This window comes from Balaenoptera borealis (genome assembly GCF_965194805.1).
Source record: "Balaenoptera borealis genome assembly, chromosome: 11".
NCBI lineage: Eukaryota > Metazoa > Chordata > Mammalia > Artiodactyla > Balaenopteridae > Balaenoptera > Balaenoptera borealis.
The window spans coordinates 8,081,631-8,099,853 of record NC_138868.1 but is presented as its reverse complement, the minus strand read 5'-3'; the positions used below and the strand labels follow the sequence as shown (position 1 = coordinate 8,099,853).

General features: G+C 62.3%; 1 protein-coding gene across 2 annotated transcripts; it reads left to right on the top strand.

Moving 5' to 3' along the window:
* The first annotated feature begins 504 nt into the window (after positions 1–504).
* PLCB3 (phospholipase C beta 3) lies at positions 505–17,841 on the top strand. Of its 2 annotated transcripts, XM_082344021.1 has the most exons (32): positions 505–755; positions 3,467–3,544; positions 3,812–3,880; positions 3,970–4,110; positions 4,350–4,429; positions 4,546–4,599; positions 4,690–4,765; positions 4,873–4,973; positions 5,513–5,679; positions 5,753–5,899; positions 6,802–7,042; positions 7,248–7,332; positions 7,408–7,594; positions 8,398–8,603; positions 9,509–9,605; positions 9,686–9,770; positions 10,087–10,211; positions 10,537–10,691; positions 10,771–10,932; positions 11,603–11,702; positions 11,792–11,896; positions 12,133–12,224; positions 13,458–13,611; positions 13,697–13,732; positions 13,850–14,042; positions 14,461–14,602; positions 14,693–14,769; positions 14,882–14,971; positions 15,064–15,121; positions 15,401–15,487; positions 15,576–15,795; positions 16,883–17,841. In XM_082344021.1, exons 1-31 carry the CDS (start codon positions 657–659, stop codon positions 15,777–15,779), a joined length of 3,693 nt encoding a protein of 1,230 aa, XP_082200147.1. In that variant the 5' UTR covers positions 505–656; the 3' UTR covers positions 15,780–15,795; positions 16,883–17,841. The 2 variants fall into 2 exon arrangements, with proteins under 2 accessions (XP_082200147.1, XP_082200146.1); XM_082344020.1 differs by lacking the exon at positions 16,883–17,841 and having other exon boundaries at positions 15,576–16,185.
* Positions 17,842–18,223: the final 382 nt, after the last annotated feature.

Sequence of the window (18,223 nt, the reverse complement as noted above, 5' to 3'; positions counted from 1 at the left end):
TAGCTTGCTAATTGCTCTCAGGGAGGGGGGGGGGCGGGTACCGAGCTGCTGCAGAAGGGGGTGAGGCGAAGTGAGGGCAGAGAAGGGGGTGGGAGTGTCTTTTCCAGCGCTCAGCTAAGTGCTGCAGGAGTGGGGTGGGTGGCAGGTCTCTGCGCCCCCAGGCCCAAGTCCTGCTCTCCGGTAGTACCCCCCGCCCCTGCCCCTAAGAAACCTTAGCGGGCCGACCCCGGCCGGTCTTCGGCAGCGCCCTCTGCACGCAGTCCCTCCAGCTGCACCCCAACAGCCTCCCCGCCCCGAAGCGCCTTCCTCCAACCCGGGGCGGGTTCAGCTGAGCCACCCCCAGCGAAGTGCCCCGGTCCGGGCGTGCCTCTGCCCCATCCCTCCTCTGGCTGCAGTCGCCACCCCGGCCGCCAGGGGGAGCCGACGCGGGGCGGGCGGGCCCGACGCCGGGGGAGGGGGCGGTGCCGCTGCGGCCCCGCCCCCGCCCCGCCCCGGCCGGGCCCCGCCGATTCTCTGGTCTGTCCCGGACAGACTGGCGGGCGGGCGGTGACGCCGCCGGGCCGGAGCGGGCCGCGCGGGAGCGCGCGGAGGGAGCAGCGGCGCCGTCGGGTCCCCGTCGGGGCTCCGTGGGTCCCCGACCCGCCCCCGGCCCAGCTATGGCGGGCGCCAGGCCCGGCGTCCACGCGCTGCAGCTGGAGCCGCCCACCGTCGTGGAGACCCTGCGGCGCGGGAGTAAGTTCATCAAATGGGACGAGGTAAGTGCAGGGGCCCCCTGCTCCGCCCAGATCCGGGGACTCCCTCACCCCAGCTCCGCCAGACGCCGGGGACCCCCAGCCCAGACTGACCTGGCCACCGCCCCCCCACCCCCCATCCCAGCCTGGCTGCGCTCCGGAAACTTGAGTCCCCAGTCGTCCTCGTAATGAAGACTCTGTCCCCCACCCCCCACTCCAGTCCCTCATCTGCGGAAAATTTGGCGTTCATTCCTTGGCCCAGAGATTTCGAACCCCAGTAAATTCCAGCCCCCCACTTTTCTCTGGCTCTTCTCACCTCTCCCGGCCGGTCTAATTCTGGTTCCCCCAACCCTGGCCTGGTCCCCAGACCCCTGCCCGGCACTGGACAGTCTGGCTCAAGAACCATAGCCCCCAGTCTGGTTCAGTGTACCCCCATTCTGAGTGGGTGCCTCTGGGACCCTACTCTTCCCAGTGCCCTAGTCTGAACATTGTTCTCCATTCATCACTTTTTCACCCTATTCTGGCTGGCACCCCTTTGCCCTGCTTCTGGATCCCAGCCCAGCTCGCTGCTCAGGTGGGAGCACCAAGTCACCCCCCTAGTGGAGACTGTGCCCCCCCCCCAAGTTCCTCCACCCCGGGGGAACTTTGCTCTCCACTTCTTAGCATCGGGACTTTGAACCCCAATAGATCCTGACTCCCCCTCCCCCCCCCTTTACCTGACCTGCCCCTGGAGCTTCCCAGAGGCCCCGCTCCCACCTGCGGCTCTGCGAGCTGTCCTGCACCTCACCCTCGTTTTCACACCGCCCCCTTCTCTGCCCCCTGGGCCCCTCCTTCCCCGGGGCTTTCCCCCCCGGCTGCCGGAGCTGCCTTGCTGCTCCTTCCCAGCCAGGCCGGAGGCCTGGAAGACTCGGCTCCTTTCCGTCTGGGTGGGGCGGGTAGGCGTGGGAGCTGGGGGGAGGGGCTGGGGGCGTGGCCTGAGGTAACAGGTGTGCCATAGAGGGGTGCCCCGGCGCCCCTGGGGCTAGGGGAGACCCCTCCCCCCAGGCCGGCTTGAAGGGAAAAGTTTCTCCTTTTCCTTCCAGTGTGATAAACCCAAATAAGGAAGTGGGAACAGGGAGAGGGCCCTGGGGGTGGGGTGGGGGTTGCTGACAGGGACTTGGGGCCTGAGAACCTGGGGCCTGGGCTGCCTTTGAAGACCAGACCCCTGAGGAGGGGGAGAGGGAGGCCCTGGAGGCAGTACCCACAGAACTCCCCCCTCATCACACTCCTGGGGGGCCCTGAGCCCAGGGCAGGGTTGGTAATCCCAGAGAGGGGCTGAGGATGGGTGTCAGCACAGTGAGGTGGGGAGGCCCAAGCATCCCAACAGTTCCCAAGCCTCCTATCCCCTCGGCCCCCAGATCAACCTCCTGTCCTTTGTAAGTAAAGGCTGAGATGGGCGGGGCTAGTGCAGTCCCCGTTCTCCAGAAGATGAAAACTGAGTCTGGAGAATGGAGGCTAATCCCAGGCCCCACAGTGGGGTTGTGGCTGAGGTCAGGAGCTGGGAGTCTGGCAGGGGTCCTGGTTCCCTGCTTCCCAAACCTCGGGACTCTGGAGCCATACTGCCTGCATGCAAATCTTGGCTCCTCTTCTTGACGTTAGGCAAACTAGGTAGTCTCTCTGTGCCTCAGTCTCCTCACCTGTAAGATGGGAAGAACAAGAGTGCAAACCTCGTAGGTTGTTAGGAGGACTAAGTGAGCACCTAGATATTGAGCGCTTAGACCCGTACCTGGCAAGCAGTAGGGGCGGCGTCAGGGTGAGCTGTTGTTACGACCATAGGATCGTCCACCAGTGAGCAGCAGCTTGGGGTGGCACCAAGGTGAGGCAGTGTCTTCTCTTGGCCTGGGGCAGGAGAGTTCTACCTGGGGCCACGTGGTCACTTGGGCCCTGGCCGAGTCTAAGCCTCTGATGACACCACCCCCTCCCCCACTGCTGCTGGTCCTGAGTCACACAGGGTGGCCCTCCTCAGAAAATGGGGCCAGTGCACCCCTTTCTACCCTCCTGCCAGCCAGGGCTGTTGGAGCGAGAACAGAATTCACTGTCTAGTCCTGAGGGCAGGGTGAGTCCCCTTCCGAGGGGACTTAGTCTGTGCTCTGTAGGATGGGACGAGCCTCGAAGCTGTGAGGCTCCAGTGGGGCGCAGGGTTGGGGGGGGTGATGGACTTTGAAGCAGACGTAAGGGGCGGCTGGTCTTCATGGGGACCCGAGGGACACAGAAGGACCGTGGGGGTCAGGCTTCCAAACCCTCTTCTTTCATTCCATAAATATTCCCAAGGGGGCTGTGAGGGCTTCAGCCACCAGGGAGCTCTCAGACCTTATGAGGAAACTGAGCCCAGGCTTGGGGTCTGGGGAGGCCTCCCCAAGGAGGCAGGTCAGATTTCGGGGATAGAGAAGGAAGGGAGAATATCCTTGCAAAGGAGCAATGATGCAAAGACTGGAGGTGGGGAAAGGGTAGTTAGTGGTCCATGTGACAGAGTCTTAGGGCAAGAGAGCAGTGGGGCTGGGAGGGGACTAGGACCTCAGCTTTGTCCTGAGGACTCGAGGGAGCCACAGAGGACCTATGGGCTGGCTGAGGCTTCGTCTTCGCTCACTGAGAGAAAGACTGGGGCGGGGGGGAAAGGTATGGCCCCAGGGGGTCCAGGGACCAAACCTGGGCGGCGGCCCTCACCCCCTGACCCCTGCCGTCCATCTCGTCCCCAGGAGGCCTCCAGTCAGAACCTGGTAACTCTGCGCGTGGACCCCAGTGGCTTCTTCCTGTACTGGACAGGACCCAACATGGTGAGGGCGGGTGCTGGTGCAGCTTGCTCAGGTCTAGGGCTCCCACCCCAGACCCCCGAAACCACCCCCAGCCCCCGCCCATGGGGGTGGGGCCCCGCTGCTGCCTGACCTCTCCCACGGTTCCCTGGACAGGAAGTGCTAAGGGCGGGGGCTGAGGCTGGGGCTCCAGCAGGGGGTGGACACTCCCTGGCCTGGGTGGGGAGCCTGGGGGCTCCCAACTGTCACCCTGTAGCCTCTCAGACCTCCCCTGGCATCTGGTTTCCCCAGGAGGTGGACACGCTGGATATCAGTTCCATCAGGGACACGAGGACAGGCCGTTATGCCCGCCTACCCAAGGTGAGTGATGGGGGCTCAGGACTCAGGATGGGAGTGAGGCTGTGGGGGATGGGGACAACCCTCTTCACCCTTGGCTTTCACCTTCTCAGGACCCCAAGATTCGGGAGGTGTTGGGCTTTGGGGGCCCTGATGCCCGGTTGGAGGAGAAGTTGATAACAGTGGTGGCCGGGCCAGACCCGGTGAATACATCATTCTTGAACTTCATGGCCGTGCAGGATGACACAGCCAAGGTGGGCTAGGATTGATGGCTCGGCCTGGGGGAGCTACAGCCTCACTTGCTGAGTCAGCCATCACTTAGTAGGCACCTGTTGTGTACTAGGCTGATCTCTGCCCCTGTTTTTAATCATCCTCTGACAAAGTGGTATTTAAGCACTTAGTGCGTGCCAGACCTAGTTCTGGGCATGGGCTGTGGCTGGGCCAGCCCCTCTGTGCCCCCCTCACCCCCTCCCCCCGGATCCTGACCCCTCAGGTCTGGTCCGAGGAGCTGTTCAAGCTGGCTATGAACATCCTGGCTCAGAACGCCTCCCGGAACACCTTCTTGCGCAAAGCGTGAGCCCTGGGCCTGCCCCGGGGCGGCCGGGTTGGGGGGGGTGCATCGGGGACGGTGGGGGGGGGGGGTTCAGGTAGCTGTTCCCAGGGCGTGACCCTTCCACCTGTGTCCCCAGGTACACGAAGCTGAAACTTCAGGTGAACCAGGATGGACGGATCCCTGTCAAGAAGTGAGCACCCCTTTCCCTCAGCACCTTCTCTGCTTTTCTGACCTTGGTGACCTTTGCCCCCACTGACCCTAACCCCTCCCATCTGCTCAGCATCCTGAAGATGTTCTCAGCAGACAAGAAGCGGGTAGAAACTGCGCTGGAATCCTGTGGCCTCAATTTCAACCGGGTGAGGGGGCTGGGGCCAGGGGCCAGGGTTGGGGGGTGTCACGGTGGGCGCCTGCTCTTTGAGGGCTGGCTGTCCCTGGGTTCTCACCCTCCACTCCTGGCCCCTAGAGCGAGTCCATCCGGCCTGACGAGTTTTCCTTGGAAATCTTTGAGCGGTTCTTGAACAAGCTTTGTCTGCGGCCGGACATTGACAAGATCCTGCTGGAGATGTGAGCAGGGCTGGGCCTGCCTCCCAGCCCCCCATACACCGTGTCTGGCCTCTGCTGGCATTCCTTCCAGTTCAAGGGAGGGGAAGTGGAGCTGTCGGGGTCTCTGTGTGCTGGAGCTGTGCCTGTGCTCAGAGCTGCCTTGCCTGGGGCTCTGTCGTGGACAGTTCTATGCTGACCCTTGGCCGGGGTTGCTGTCATCTGCACACACTGGGGCTGAGGACCCAGTGGCTCAGATGTGTTGTCGGTGAGGGCTGGAGCTGAGATCGGGTCCAGGACCTGGAAGCGTGGTGTGGTGGGCCAAGCACTTGGTGGCTTCCAAAGCCCTTGCTGGCTTCCAAAGCCCTTGCTGATACCAATGGCAGCACCAAATGGTTAGGAGAGCGGATGGGGAAACTGAGGCCCAGAGGGGCCAGCAACTTGCCCAAGTCCCAGTCAGAGGGTTCTAGAGCCAGGCACGGCCTTCTGACTCCTCACAGGGTGAGGGTTTGGAGCAGGGGCTGGTGAGGCTCCAGCCTGACTCCACTTCCCGCCCTCTCCAGAGGCGCCAAGGGCAAACCATACCTGACGCTGGAGCAGCTCATGGACTTCATCAACCAGAAGCAACGGGACCCGAGGCTCAATGAAGTGCTGTACCCGCCTCTGCGGCCCTCCCAGGCCCGGCTGCTTATCGAGAAGTATGAGCCCAACCAGCAATTCCTGGAGAGAGGTGAGCCGGCGTGGGAGCTGGGGGCAAGGCGGGAGGGCCCCAGCTGCCCCTGCTGACCCCACCCCGCCCCCAGACCAGATGTCCATGGAGGGCTTCAGCCGCTACCTGGGAGGTGAGGAGAACGGCATCCTGCCCCTAGAGGCCCTGGATCTGAGCACAGACATGACCCAGCCGCTCAGTGCCTACTTCATCAACTCCTCACACAACACCTATCTCACGGGTGAGCAAGCCCATCCTAGCGTGACCTCTGCCCTCTGCCCTCTGGCCCTTAGACTGCTTCCCTCCTTTTGGGGTGGCCCCTGCTAGGGATACACGCCGGGAACAGACTGCCTGCCCTGGGGAGTGGGCTTCTGTGCATGGGTTTCTCGGGGTGGTCCAGGAGGCTTCCCTGGGGGAAGGGCTGAGGCCTGCATCTGCCCCGGGAAGGAACAGCCTGTGCGTAGGCCTGGGAGCAGGAGACCCTTTGGTGCTCTTAAGCAGAAAGGAGGCTGAGAGGTGGGGTGGGGCAGGGTGGAGCAGGGTGGGGCGGGGACTGGGGCAGGTAGAGATGAGAGGGACCCCGGGGGCACAGAAGGAATGGGAAGAATTTGGGCTGATCCTAAGTGAGTGGGAAGGCTTCTTGCAAGGTGTTTAGCAGGGAGAGGTGACGTGACCTGGTATGTTTTTAGAAGGATGATGCCAGGTGCTTCGCAGAGATTGGATGGGAGGCGGGGAGGGGCCTGCTGTCCCCAGGAGGAGGTGATGGAGGCTGTTCCAGGGCAGCAGCGGTGGAGGGAGGAAGGGGAAGTGAGGGGCCATGGGGGTGTTGGGGCTGACTCCCCGGTTCAGGCTGGTGGGATGGGGGTGGTGGGTGTTTATCGGAGAGAGGGTGAGACCTGGAGGAGGAGCCAGCCTGTCAGCCGGTGCTGGTGGATGCCGACTCTACCCGGCTTTGGGACTTCGGGGAGAGATGGTGCTGGTTCCACAGCGAATTAAGGAGTGGTCAGAAGCTGGCCAGACAGAGCGTGCCAGGGCCAGGCCACCCCCAGGGCTCTGCGTCCCCAGCATGGCCCGGTTCAGCGCAGGCCTGGGGAAGAGGGCGAGGCTGGCGGGGTGGCCGTGGTGACGGAGCCTCGCCCCCAGCGGGGCAGCTGGCGGGAACCTCGTCGGTGGAGATGTACCGGCAGGCACTGCTGTGGGGCTGCCGCTGCGTGGAGCTGGACGTGTGGAAAGGGCGGCCGCCTGAGGAGGAGCCCTTCATCACCCACGGCTTCACCATGACCACGGAGGTGCCGCTGCGAGACGTGCTGGAGGCCATTGCGGAGACCGCCTTCAAGACCTCGCCCTACCCCGTCATCCTCTCCTTTGAGAACCACGTGGACTCGTGAGTGGGCCCCTGACCCTGGGACCCCGATCCTGGCCTGGGGACCCCTGGTGACCCAGAGACAACCACCTCACCATGGCACTGTTGGACTGCTCCTGTGACCTCTGACCTTGGGATCTTTCACTGACCCTGCCGGCCTCTGACCTACCCTGGGGACCTCAGCTTCACCCCCAAGAACCTCTGACCTCTGACCTTGGCCCCACAGGGCAAAGCAGCAGGCCAAGATGGCTGAGTACTGCCGCTCCATCTTTGGGGACGCACTGCTCATCGACCCCCTGGACAAGTACCCGGTATGGGGCACAGAGCCGGGGCGGGGCATGGGGGTGAGGGCGCCCAGCAGACCCTGACCTGTCCGTGCCCACCAGCTGGCCCCGGGCATCCCCCTGCCCAGCCCCCAGGACCTGATGGGCCGCATCCTGGTGAAGAACAAGAAGCGGCACCGGCCCAGCACTGGCGTTCCCGACAGCTCCGTGCGCAAGCGGCCGCTAGAGCAGAGCAACTCGGCCCTGAGCGAGAGCTCTGCCGCCACCGAGCCCTCCTCGCCCCAGCTCGGTACGGCCCTGGCCCGACCTTCGACCCCAGTCCTGACCCTAGCCTCCCACTTCGCCGAGCTCAGCCCTCCCTGGGGATGCTCTCTCTGCTCCCAACCTGACCTCCCTCCTCACCAAGCCGCTCGCCACCGCTCAGCTGAGTATGGGACCTCTGACCCCTGACCCCAGGTGCTCACCTCACTGAACTTCACCCCAGTTGGATTTGGCTCCATCCGCCTCCTGACCCCTCAATCTCAACCTCCACCTCGCACCTCACAGAGCCCTCCCCCTCAACCAGGTTATGACTCTGAATTCTGACCTCTGACCTCAATCACCTCTCACCTAAACCACCTCTCTCCTGAGACCCCTACTGAGTCTACCCACCCAGCTGGTTCTAATTTCAGCTCACCCTGGACCTCTCACTTTACTGAGGTCCCGCTTACATCCGACCCCTGAGTGCTCACCTCACTACGCGCCCTCACTGGCTGTGGCCCTCACTGACCCCTGACTTGGAACCCCACCTTGTCATCCTTTACCCCCACCGTCAAGGCTGTTGTACCCCAGTTCTCACCCTTCTGAGCCACGCTACCTACCTCCCTGCTGGATATAACTCTGCATCCTGATCTTTGACCTTTGATTCCTCTACACCATCGTTCGGTTTGATCCTATCCAGCTCCTGAGCTCCCCTCGTCCCCCAGCTACACTGCTCTGAGGGTACCCCTTGACTCCGTGAGTCGCCTCTACACACTGGGCACAACTCCTCCTGGCTCCTGTGTGTCTGTGTGTGCCCTGACCCCCGACCTCCTGTGGCCTCGTCCTCTGCAGGGTCCCCCAGCTCTGACAGCTGCCCAGGCCTGAGCAATGGGGAGGAGGTGGGCCTTGAGAAGCCCAGCCTGGAGCCTCAGAAGTCTCTGGGTGAGGAGAGTTTGCAGCGGGGCCCTGATGCTCTTGGATCTGCCTACCGTGAGGATGAGGAAGAGGATGAGGAAGAGGAGGAACAGACGGACCCCAAAAAGCCGACCACCGACGAGGTCAGGCCTACAGGCAGGAAGAGGGGGTGGTGGCACATCTTCACTTCCCAAGTGTTTGCTGAGCCCTGACTGTGCCAGGCACAGCACCGGGTGCTGGGTCCGCTCGCGATCAGATGTTATCCCTGCGCTCCCAGAGTTCAGAGGGGGGAGTGTGTGGAGTGGGGGAGGGGTCTTAGATAAACAGGCACGGAAGCTAGTGTGAAATTGTGTTCAGGACGTGGGCCGGGAGGAGTGAGTTAGGGTGCAGAACTGGGGGGAGGAGGGGGAGTCGGACCTCAGCAGGGACGTTGGGTGAGCAGACCTGAGGAAGAGGGAGCACTGTGCAAAGGCCCTGTGGCAGGGCCAGAGAGTGCAGGGGGAGGGGGCAGTGCAAGACGAGGGAGCGCTGAGTTTTGAGGAGAGAAGGTGACAGAGAAGGTCAATCATGAGATTGGGTTTGAGAGGGGCCCAGAGTGGGGAAGGGTGGGGGCAGCCATGGTCGAGCTCAGGTAGCAGGGCTTGAGCTTGAGGCTCTTGTGAGCCACCCAAGAGGAGATGGCAGGTGGTGGTTGGAAATGAGACTGGGGATGGAAATTTGGGGCTCAGCTGCATGTGAATAATTGAACCCCTGGGGTTGGGTGGGGAGTTCCAGCTTCTAAGGATCAGGGAGGTAGAAGGCAAGCCAGGAAGGTGGGGTCCAGGGCACATTGGAGAGGCCCAGAGAGAAGGCTGCGGGGCAGATGGGACCTGGACTGACAGGCCGTGGCCAGGCTGGGGTTGGGGTCTTCGCTGAGAGAACTGGGCAGTGTGATTGCAGGGCTGGGAGGAGGGTCAGTGCCTCCTTTGTGGTGGGGGGGCAGGTGAGGGAACTTCCAACTGATGGCTGGGGGCCATGGGACCGCTGACCCTGCATTTGGGGGCCACAGGGCACTGCCAGCAGTGAGGTCAATGCCACTGAGGAAATGTCGACACTTGTCAACTACATCGAGCCCGTCAAGTTCAAGTCCTTCGAGGCTGCTCGAAGTGAGTGGGGTGAGAGGTGGAGGAGTGGGAGGGGGTCTGGCCCTGCCAGGCCTGACCCCCTCCCACTCCCCACCCCCCAGAGAGGAACAAGTGCTTTGAGATGTCATCCTTTGTGGAGACCAAGGCCATGGAGCAACTGACCAAGAGCCCCATGGAGTTTGTGGAGTATCCTTCCGCGTTGCTAGGGCTGGCGGGGTGGGGCTACTCACTTGGAGGCTGGCTCAGATTGTTCTGACCCCACCCGTAGCACCTGCGCAGGATCCTGATGCTCTAGCACCCCGCTCTGGGTTTTGAGCAGGCCTGGGAGACTGTGTAGGGCCTAGGCCGAGAAGCGGGGGACTGAAGGGGCAGCTTGAGCAAAGGCGGGGAGGTGGGTTCACAGGAGCTGAGGATGGGCCTGGAGCACTGGGCTCGAGGCAGAAGGCGGGGCCACTACCCGCCGGGGCCAGTACCCAGCGTGGCCCCTGACTGCCAACCTCAGATACAACAAGCAGCAGCTCAGCCGCATCTACCCCAAGGGCACACGCGTGGACTCGTCCAACTACATGCCCCAGCTCTTCTGGAACGTGGGCTGCCAGCTCGTCGCGCTCAACTTCCAGACCCTGGGTGAGTGCTGGCCTGCCTTGACCTTTGACCCCTGGCCCCCAGCCTCACTGACTTCTGCCCCATGACCCTGTTACTGTTGACTGAACGGGCCTCTGACTGTCTAATCCCAGATCCCCAAACCCAGCCGAGACCTCGGCTGACCCTAACTCCTGACCTTGGCTGATCCTAGACCCTTCCCCTTGTCCATTCTTTCCTGAGTCTGGATCCTTGATGCCATTTGATCTGACCTGAACGACTCCTGGTCCCCCCTCTGCACGGCACTGTTCTTCCTGACCCCTGACCCCATTTGACCTGCTGACCCTCACCCTCCCCCTGTTGCCCCCAGACGTGGCCATGCAGCTCAACGTGGGCGTGTTCGAGTACAACGGGCACAGTGGCTACCTACTCAAGCCCGAGTTCATGCGGCGGCCGGACAAGTCCTTTGACCCCTTCACCGAGGTCATCGTGGACGGCATCGTGGCCAATGCCGTGCGGGTCAAGGTGGGGCCAGGGAGGGCTCAGGCCAGGGTGTCCTGGGGATGGGACTCTCAGCAGCCTCCTCACCCTCCTGGCCCCCCAGGTGATCTCGGGGCAGTTCCTGTCCGACAGGAAGGTGGGCATCTACGTGGAGGTGGATATGTTCGGCCTCCCCGTCGACACGCGGCGCAAGTACCGCACTCGGACCTCTCAGGGGAACTCGTTCAACCCCGTGTGGGATGAGGAGCCCTTCGACTTCCCCAAGGTGAGCCCCGCGCCTGCGCCTTCCCCGGCGCCGGGAGCTGCAGCCCAGACCTGCCGGGCTCTCTTAGTGGGGGGACGGGAACCGGGAGCACCGGTGGCGGTTGGGGATGCGAAGGTGGGCGTGCCCCGGCACCTCAAGGCTGGGCCTGTCACCTCGAGGCCCCACCCCGGGTCCTGCAGGTCCCCGCATCAGGCTCACACTCCCTTCCCTCTGTGGGGTGAGAGGAGAGGACAGGAAGCTGAGCCAGCAGGAGGTCCCACAGCGGGGAGTGGGTGCCGCCCACCCCGTCTCCCAGGCAGGAGGGACTTGCTCCAAGCTCACCCCAGCTTCTCCCTGCCCCCCAAATGGATGGGCCCTCTGCAGCCTGCTGGGGTGGGGCGTGGCCTCAGGCCCAGACGCATGGCTCACTCCAGTTTCTAAGCTGGCAGTGACCAGACCTGTCCCACCATAGCGATGCCTGGAGGGGTCCATCTGCCTGTTCTCTTGACTCAGGGCTCTGGTGGAAGCTGGTCATCCCTTTGGCGAGGTCACAGAGGTGTGGGTCCACCACTGGCTCAGTGGCGATGGTGACTGATGGTCAGTGGTTGGGTCAGATTGTCCAAGGGCCCACTCTGGGTGTCAGCCTTGGTGGCTGTGGTCAGCTGCAGCTCAGACCAGTCTGGGCCCTCAGGTGGTGCTGCCCACGCTGGCTTCGCTGCGCATCGCGGCCTTTGAGGAGGGTGGCAAGTTCGTGGGGCACCGGATCCTGCCTGTCTCTGCCATCCGCTCAGGTGAGGCCACTTGGGCTCTGGGCAGCGTGGGGGGCAGGGTGTGTGGGGACCTATTGGGGCGCAGCCACCTTGCCCTCCCGCCCTCCCAGGGTACCACTACATCTGCCTGCGGAACGAGGCCAACCAGCCGCTGTGCCTGCCGGCCCTGCTCATCTACACTGAGGCCTCTGACTACATCCCCGATGACCACCAGGGTGAGCTGGAGGGAGCTGGGGCGGGGCAGGCCAGGCCAGGCAGGGTGGGGACAAGGACACCACCAGGGCCTGGGAGTGGCTGGGACTGGTGGCCCCAACTGAGGGTGGTAAACAGAGCTGAGGGTGGGTTCTGTGCTCCCTCCGTCCCTCCGTGAGACCAGAGCTGGGGAAGGCTGGTCCGGAGGCTGGCTCCGGGGGTTTTGTCTCTGAGACCCTTGCCCTCTGCTCCCACCCAGACTACGCAGAGGCCCTGATCAATCCCATCAAGCACGTCAGCCTGATGGACCAGAGGGCCAAGCAGCTGGCCGCCCTCATTGGGGAGAGTGAGGTGAGCCAGGGCAGGTCGGGGGCAGGCAGGAGGCAGCAGGGCTCAGGCTCACCTGGACCCTGGGGGCCCCTGGGGGTCGGGGTGTGGGTGGGGTAGGGTGGTGAGGGCTGACCTCTGGGCCCAGCCCTGGTGGAGAAGCACCCTGCAGCCTTCTCTGCTCTCCTCCACCTGCACCGTCCCATGCCACTTCCAGCTGGTGGTCTGGCTCTTCTCCCCAAGTGGGGCTGTTCTCTGCCTGCTGCAGACGCTAACTTCATGCAGTTACCCACACCGTCCCTCCAACCCTGGGCTCCGCCTCCAACGCTGGCCTTTCTGCCCTGGTACTGGGCAGCGTGGGGCTTCAGGGCTCTCTTGTTCAATAGGCTCAGCCGTCTCTGGTTACTCTCCACATTTTAAGGAGGTGGAAACCACCCCTTTTGCATGAGAAAGGCCTTCAGGATAGTCCTGGGCTAGAACTCTTCCTGCTGCCAGCGGGTTCGAAGCCAGGGTTCAGGGCTCAGCCATGGCCGCTTCACCAGGGCAGCTGGAAACCCTGAAAGCTTTTAAAACGCGGGTCCTGGGAGCCGGGCAGTGGCTTCTGCGGGGAGGGGTCAGGAGCAGAGGCTCGCCGCAGATCTAGACCCGGTCTCACGGGGCCCCGCGGTGGGCAGGGAAGAGAGACGGCTGCCTAGAGCTGTTAGTGGGAGAGGCTGGTGCCCACTCTGCGGTCACTTCCTTCATTGATTTAATCAGGAGCTAAGCAACGAGAAAGATGAGCAGCTGTGGGCAAGGGTGGAGGGGGACTTGGAGAGGGGAGGAAACGGGGCTGGGCCAAGGCTTTCCGGAGCAATCTGGAAGTTCCTAAGCATATGCAATGAGGCCTGGCATCCTAGAGACATGACCTCACGTTATCTTCTTCATGCCTCACGTGGAAAGAGAGGTTAGAAATGCTTGTTTTATACCTCTCGTTCTCATGGAGTTGTCCCAGCAGCCCCACATTACAGAGGAGGAGTCCAGGGCCAGGCAGGCTGAGGGAGGTTGTGAAGGACAGAAAGGTCTGGAGACAGGGAATTCCCTGGTGGTCCAGTGGTTAGGACTCCGCACGTTCACTGCTGTGGGCCTGGGTTCGATCCCTGGTCGGGGAACTAAGATCCCACGTGCCACGTGACGTGGCCAAAAAAAAAAAAAAAAAAGGGTCTGGAGAGAACAGCATTTCTGGAAAGAGCATAGAGCATTCTACTTTCTCCCCCACAGGCTCAGGCTGGCCCGGAGACAAGCCAGGAGACCCAGTCTCAGCAGCCAGGGTCCCAGCTGACCCCAAACCCCACACCCAGCCCACTGGACACCTCCCCCCGCCGGCCCCCAGGCCCTGTCACCTGCCCCACCAGCACCTCCCTCAGCAGCCCAGGTGAGGGGCGGCCTGGAGTGGGCGCAGGGGCATAGCTCTGCTGCTGGCTCCTCCAGCTTCTGACAGACTTGCTTCTGCTCTCCAGGTCAGCGCGATGACCTCATTGCCAGCATCCTCTCAGGTAGGGGGCAGGCCTGTTCTGGGGGCGGGGCTACTCCCGGAGGGGGCGGGTGCTCCTGCAGGGTTGGTCTGCCCCAGCCCAGCCTGGCCCGGCCCATCTTTGCTCTGCTGCCCACAGAGGTGGCCCCGGCTCCGCTGGATGAACTCCGAGGCCACAAGGCCCTGGTGAAGCTCCAGAGCCGGCAAGAGCGAGACTTTCGAGAGCTGCACAAGAAGCATCAGCGGAAGGCGGTTGCCCTCACACGCCGGTTGCTCGACAGCCTGGCCCAGGCCCAGGCCGAGAGCAGGTGCCGGCACCAGCCAGGTGTCCTGTGAGTGTCCAGCCTGCCTGTGTGCAAGTGTGCTGCGTGCATGGATATGAATATGAGGATGTGTGTGCACATGGGGTTTTGCACGACGTGGGCGTGGAGGGACGGCCAAGCACTGCCCCTTGACCCCAGGGAGGAGGGTTTGGTGCAAGGAAGACAGAGGAGTCTGGGTCCCATCCTCTTTCCGCCAGGGAGCGATACCTTTTTTGAAGTCCCTGTAAGAGCGTGTTTCCAGAGACTGTTGCCCAAACAGGCTCCCAACATTTGGGTGGAGCTAACGGGCCTCCTCATTGGCGTAACAGATCCCACCCCTCTGGGCTGGCATCTCCCATTGCCTGCTGGAGTATGCCCTGTCCCCCTGCCCTCCCAGCCCAAGTCCATGTGACGACCTGAGCATCACCCAGAGGGGTTCTCCCCACAGAGGCGGGGAGGACGAGAGGGAGGAGGAGGAAGAGGTGAAGAGGTATCAAGAGTTCCAAAAGAAACAGGTGCAGTGTCTGCTGGAGCTGAGGGAGACCCAGGCGGACACAGAGGCCGAGCGGAGGCTGGAGCACCTGAGACAGGTGAGGGGGACGTGTGGCAGTGGGGGAGAGACTGCCTCCTGGACAGGCCTGTCACAGCCTGTGTCACCTGTTGGCCACCTGTGTCTATAGGCTCAGCAGAAGCTCAGGGAGATTGTCATGGATGCTCACACCACTCAGTTCAAGAGACTGAAGGAGATGAACGAGAGGTGAAGGCAGGGGATCTCATGGGCAGACGCGGGATACTCCCTGGTGCCAGGAGGAGGGCAGAGACCCCAGTCCTGCCGTTGAGCCTTTCTCTTCCCCCACTGGCTCCTCCAGGGAGAAGAAGGAACTGCAGAAGATCCTGGACAGGAAGCGCCACAACAGTATCTCAGAGGCAAAGACCAGGGAGAAACATAAGAAGGAGGCGTAAGGGCATCAGGGCCGGGAGCCATTTGGGCGCTGGGCAGGCCGGGCCGGGTGCCTGGGCACTGAGCCCATCCTGCCTTGCTCCTATGCAGGGAACTGACAGAGATTAACCGTCGGCACATCACTGAGTCGGTCAACTCCATCCGTCGGGTGAGTGAAGCTCAGGTGCCACCCTAGCCCACCCCTGTTCCTTCAGTCATCGTAAACCTGTATCCTGGGGGCCAGCCTGGTGCTACGTTGCCCTAGGGGGATTTCTAGAGCCTTTTCCTTTGGGTCTGGAAGGTTTGCTATAAGAGTCATCTCAGGACCCTGGCCACACAACTCCGGGAGCCTATGCCTGCCTGACTTCTGTGCCCAGGCAGAGCCCTGGGGTCCGGGCCCCTTCCTTAGAGACCCTTGGCTGAGCCCTTGCCCCCCCCCCCCCCAAAGCTGGAGGAGGCCCAGAAGCAGCGGCAGGAACGCCTTGTGGCCACGCAGCAGCAGATTCTCCAACAGCTGACAGAAGAGGAGCCCAAGGTGAGGCCTTGGGTGAGGGGCAGGCAGGCAGCAGGTAGGCAGAGCGCCGGGTGGCCTGGCTTTGCCTGTGATACTCCTCTTCCTGCAGCTGCTGGCCCAGCTGGCCCAGGAGTGTCAGGAGCAGCGGGAGAGGCTGCCTCAGGAGATCCGCTGGAGCCTGCTGGGCGAGACGCCAGAGGGACTGGGGGACGGGCATCTGGTGGCCTGTGCCAGCAATGGTCACGCGCCTGGGAGCAGTGGGCACCTGTCTGGCGCTGATTTGGAGAGCCAAGAGGAGACTACGAAGCTCTGAACTGGCTGAGCAAGAGGTGGCCACCAGGCCAGGGTGGGCACTGGGAGGAGGGCAGGAGGCTAAGACACTAAATGCTTTTTTTTTTAAAAAAACTTTTTATGTTTAGAAATTTTATTTTTTTAAACTGGGGCGAGCACCCCACACTAACTCCCTTCCTTCACCCTCCTGGGGCCCCTTTAATCCCCAGTCCCTCCTTCCTGCCCTCAGTCCTAGGGAAGGTGCTGGGTGGGTCACTCTGGGCCAGAAGGGCCTCGCCCCCAGGACACCCACACCCTAGAGTGGGACTCATCTCCCTCACTTACCCAGGGAACAGTGGGTGGAGACTTCGAGCTCTGGGAAGTTGGGGTCACATTCTTTCTCTATCCTTTGGGGATTTTTTTACATGAATAAAAGTGGATTTCAGGGACCCTGTGTGCAGCGTGGTTTGGGGTGGGGCAGTACTGGAGAGGACTCGGGCCCTAGATCTGGCTCTGCTACTTCTGGAGCCTCAGTTTTCTCATCTATAAAATGGGATTGTGGGCATTGTGGGATTGAGGTCAGGCCCCCAACAGAGGGTTGCTGTGTTTCAACCTTCAGACCTCCTTGCCCAGGAACTGCCTGCAGATCTTCCCAGTGACCTGACATCAGAGGCCCTCTGGCCTCCCCCAGGCTTTCCTGCCTCTATGCCCTCTGCCCTGGGCTACCACTCCTGCTCCCCTCTCCTCCTACCCCCCACCCCACCCCCACCCATTACTTTTCTCCCTCCCAGGCTCTTTTTGTCCTCCCTTCACAGAGGCTCAGGCCTCTGCTTCAGGAAGCCTCCCCTGCACCCTCTTCCTGTTGCCTGATATGACCCAAGCACCCAGCATCTTCCGCTGAGGCTGCTCCGGGCCACACAGGCAGTTGACTGTATTGGGGGATGGACCTGTTAGGGGTGGAGCTGGGCAGCTCAGAACCTGCCCAACATCAGGGGACCTGGTTGCTCTCAGCAATAGGTGGGAAGTGGATGAGCCTGGAAGTGACCCTTGGGTGAAGGGAGGCTGACAGTCACAGACACTCACAGGGGCTAGGAGACGCAGCAGCCCCCTCATCCCTGTGAGGGAGACGTTATGCCTGTTTTGCAGATGAGGAAACTGAGGCCACAACTAAGTCAAGACGTCCTGACCTGGAGGCAGGGTGGGCCTGGACCCTCTATGGCAGACTGTCTTCGGCCAGCCTGGAGGACCTGCTCCATTGCCTCCCCCTCCTGCCCTGGGACAGCGTGGAGTGGCAGAGACCCTGCAGCGAGGGTGCGGCTGGGTTCTGCAGCAGGGTCAGGCTGGCACTTCTTCAAGGCCTCTCCCAGCTTCCTGGCGCTTCCCGGGCTGCCTCCCTCCTCTAGAGGAAGGCAGCCTCTTATCTGAGCTTATCTCCTGCCAATTGAGTGTTTTCTTTCTTTGTTTTTGCTGCAACCTCAGGCAAACAGATGGGGTGGGGAGGCCAGAGAAACAGGATTTCCAGAGCGGGGCCTTCCCAGGGCTGGGGACCTCTGCCTTGGGCCCTGCTCCCTTAGGGTCAGTATCATTGCCCGGGCCTTCCCTGCTTCTGTGGTCAGTTCTGGTCCTAGCCCCAAAACTGCCCCGTCCAGGCCCCTGAGCAGCTGACTCCCATTTTCCTGACTCCACATATAAACACTACACGTCAGTCCACAGGTCCTCAAAGACCAGGCTAAACTCCAAGCTCCTGGGCATGACATTCCGACCCTTGAGAAGCCTGGCCTCTGCAGCTCCCCCATCCTTCCGAGGGTTTACTCTTTCCTCCACTGGGAATGACAGCCCCCTCCCCCATCTCCTCAAGTCTCAGCTCTAGCTCACCTCCTCCCTGAAGCCGTCCCTGACTTTACCATGCCGGAGGGAGCCGCCCTCACCCTGCTTCCAGGCCCCTGTGATAGCACTGGCTGACAGTAACTCCACTGTGAGAGGTTGGCTTTCCCCTTGCCAGGAAGCTTGGGATAGCAGGGGCTGTGGCGTAATTCATCTCTGTGTACCTAGTACAAAGTGCTGGCTGGTCTGTAGGGGGCGCCAATAAATCTTTCTGAAATTGAGCTCTGAGCTCTGCTCCCAGGTCCTGGTGAAGCTTCTCGGGTTCCCTAGCGATCACTCTACTCACAGCCCTGGGCCGAGCGTTCCACCCCCTCCCCCGCCCTACGCGTCCAGCCAGTTCCCTGAGGAGCGCTGGCCCCAGGCCGGCCACACAGTAGCTGCTCAAAAGGACTGACCCAAATAGGAACAAATGACCCTCCCTGGGGGACTGCGGCACGGTTTGCAGTGCGTGGAATTCCGGCGGCCAGTCGGGCTGCAGTTCCCAATTACCATATTAGAGATAAGGACCTAGGCGTCCCCGAGGTCCGGTCGCGCTCCGCTTCCCGGAGGCCAAGCAGCCGTGGCTCTGCTCGCCGCCTCAACCCCTCTCTGATCTCGGTCCCA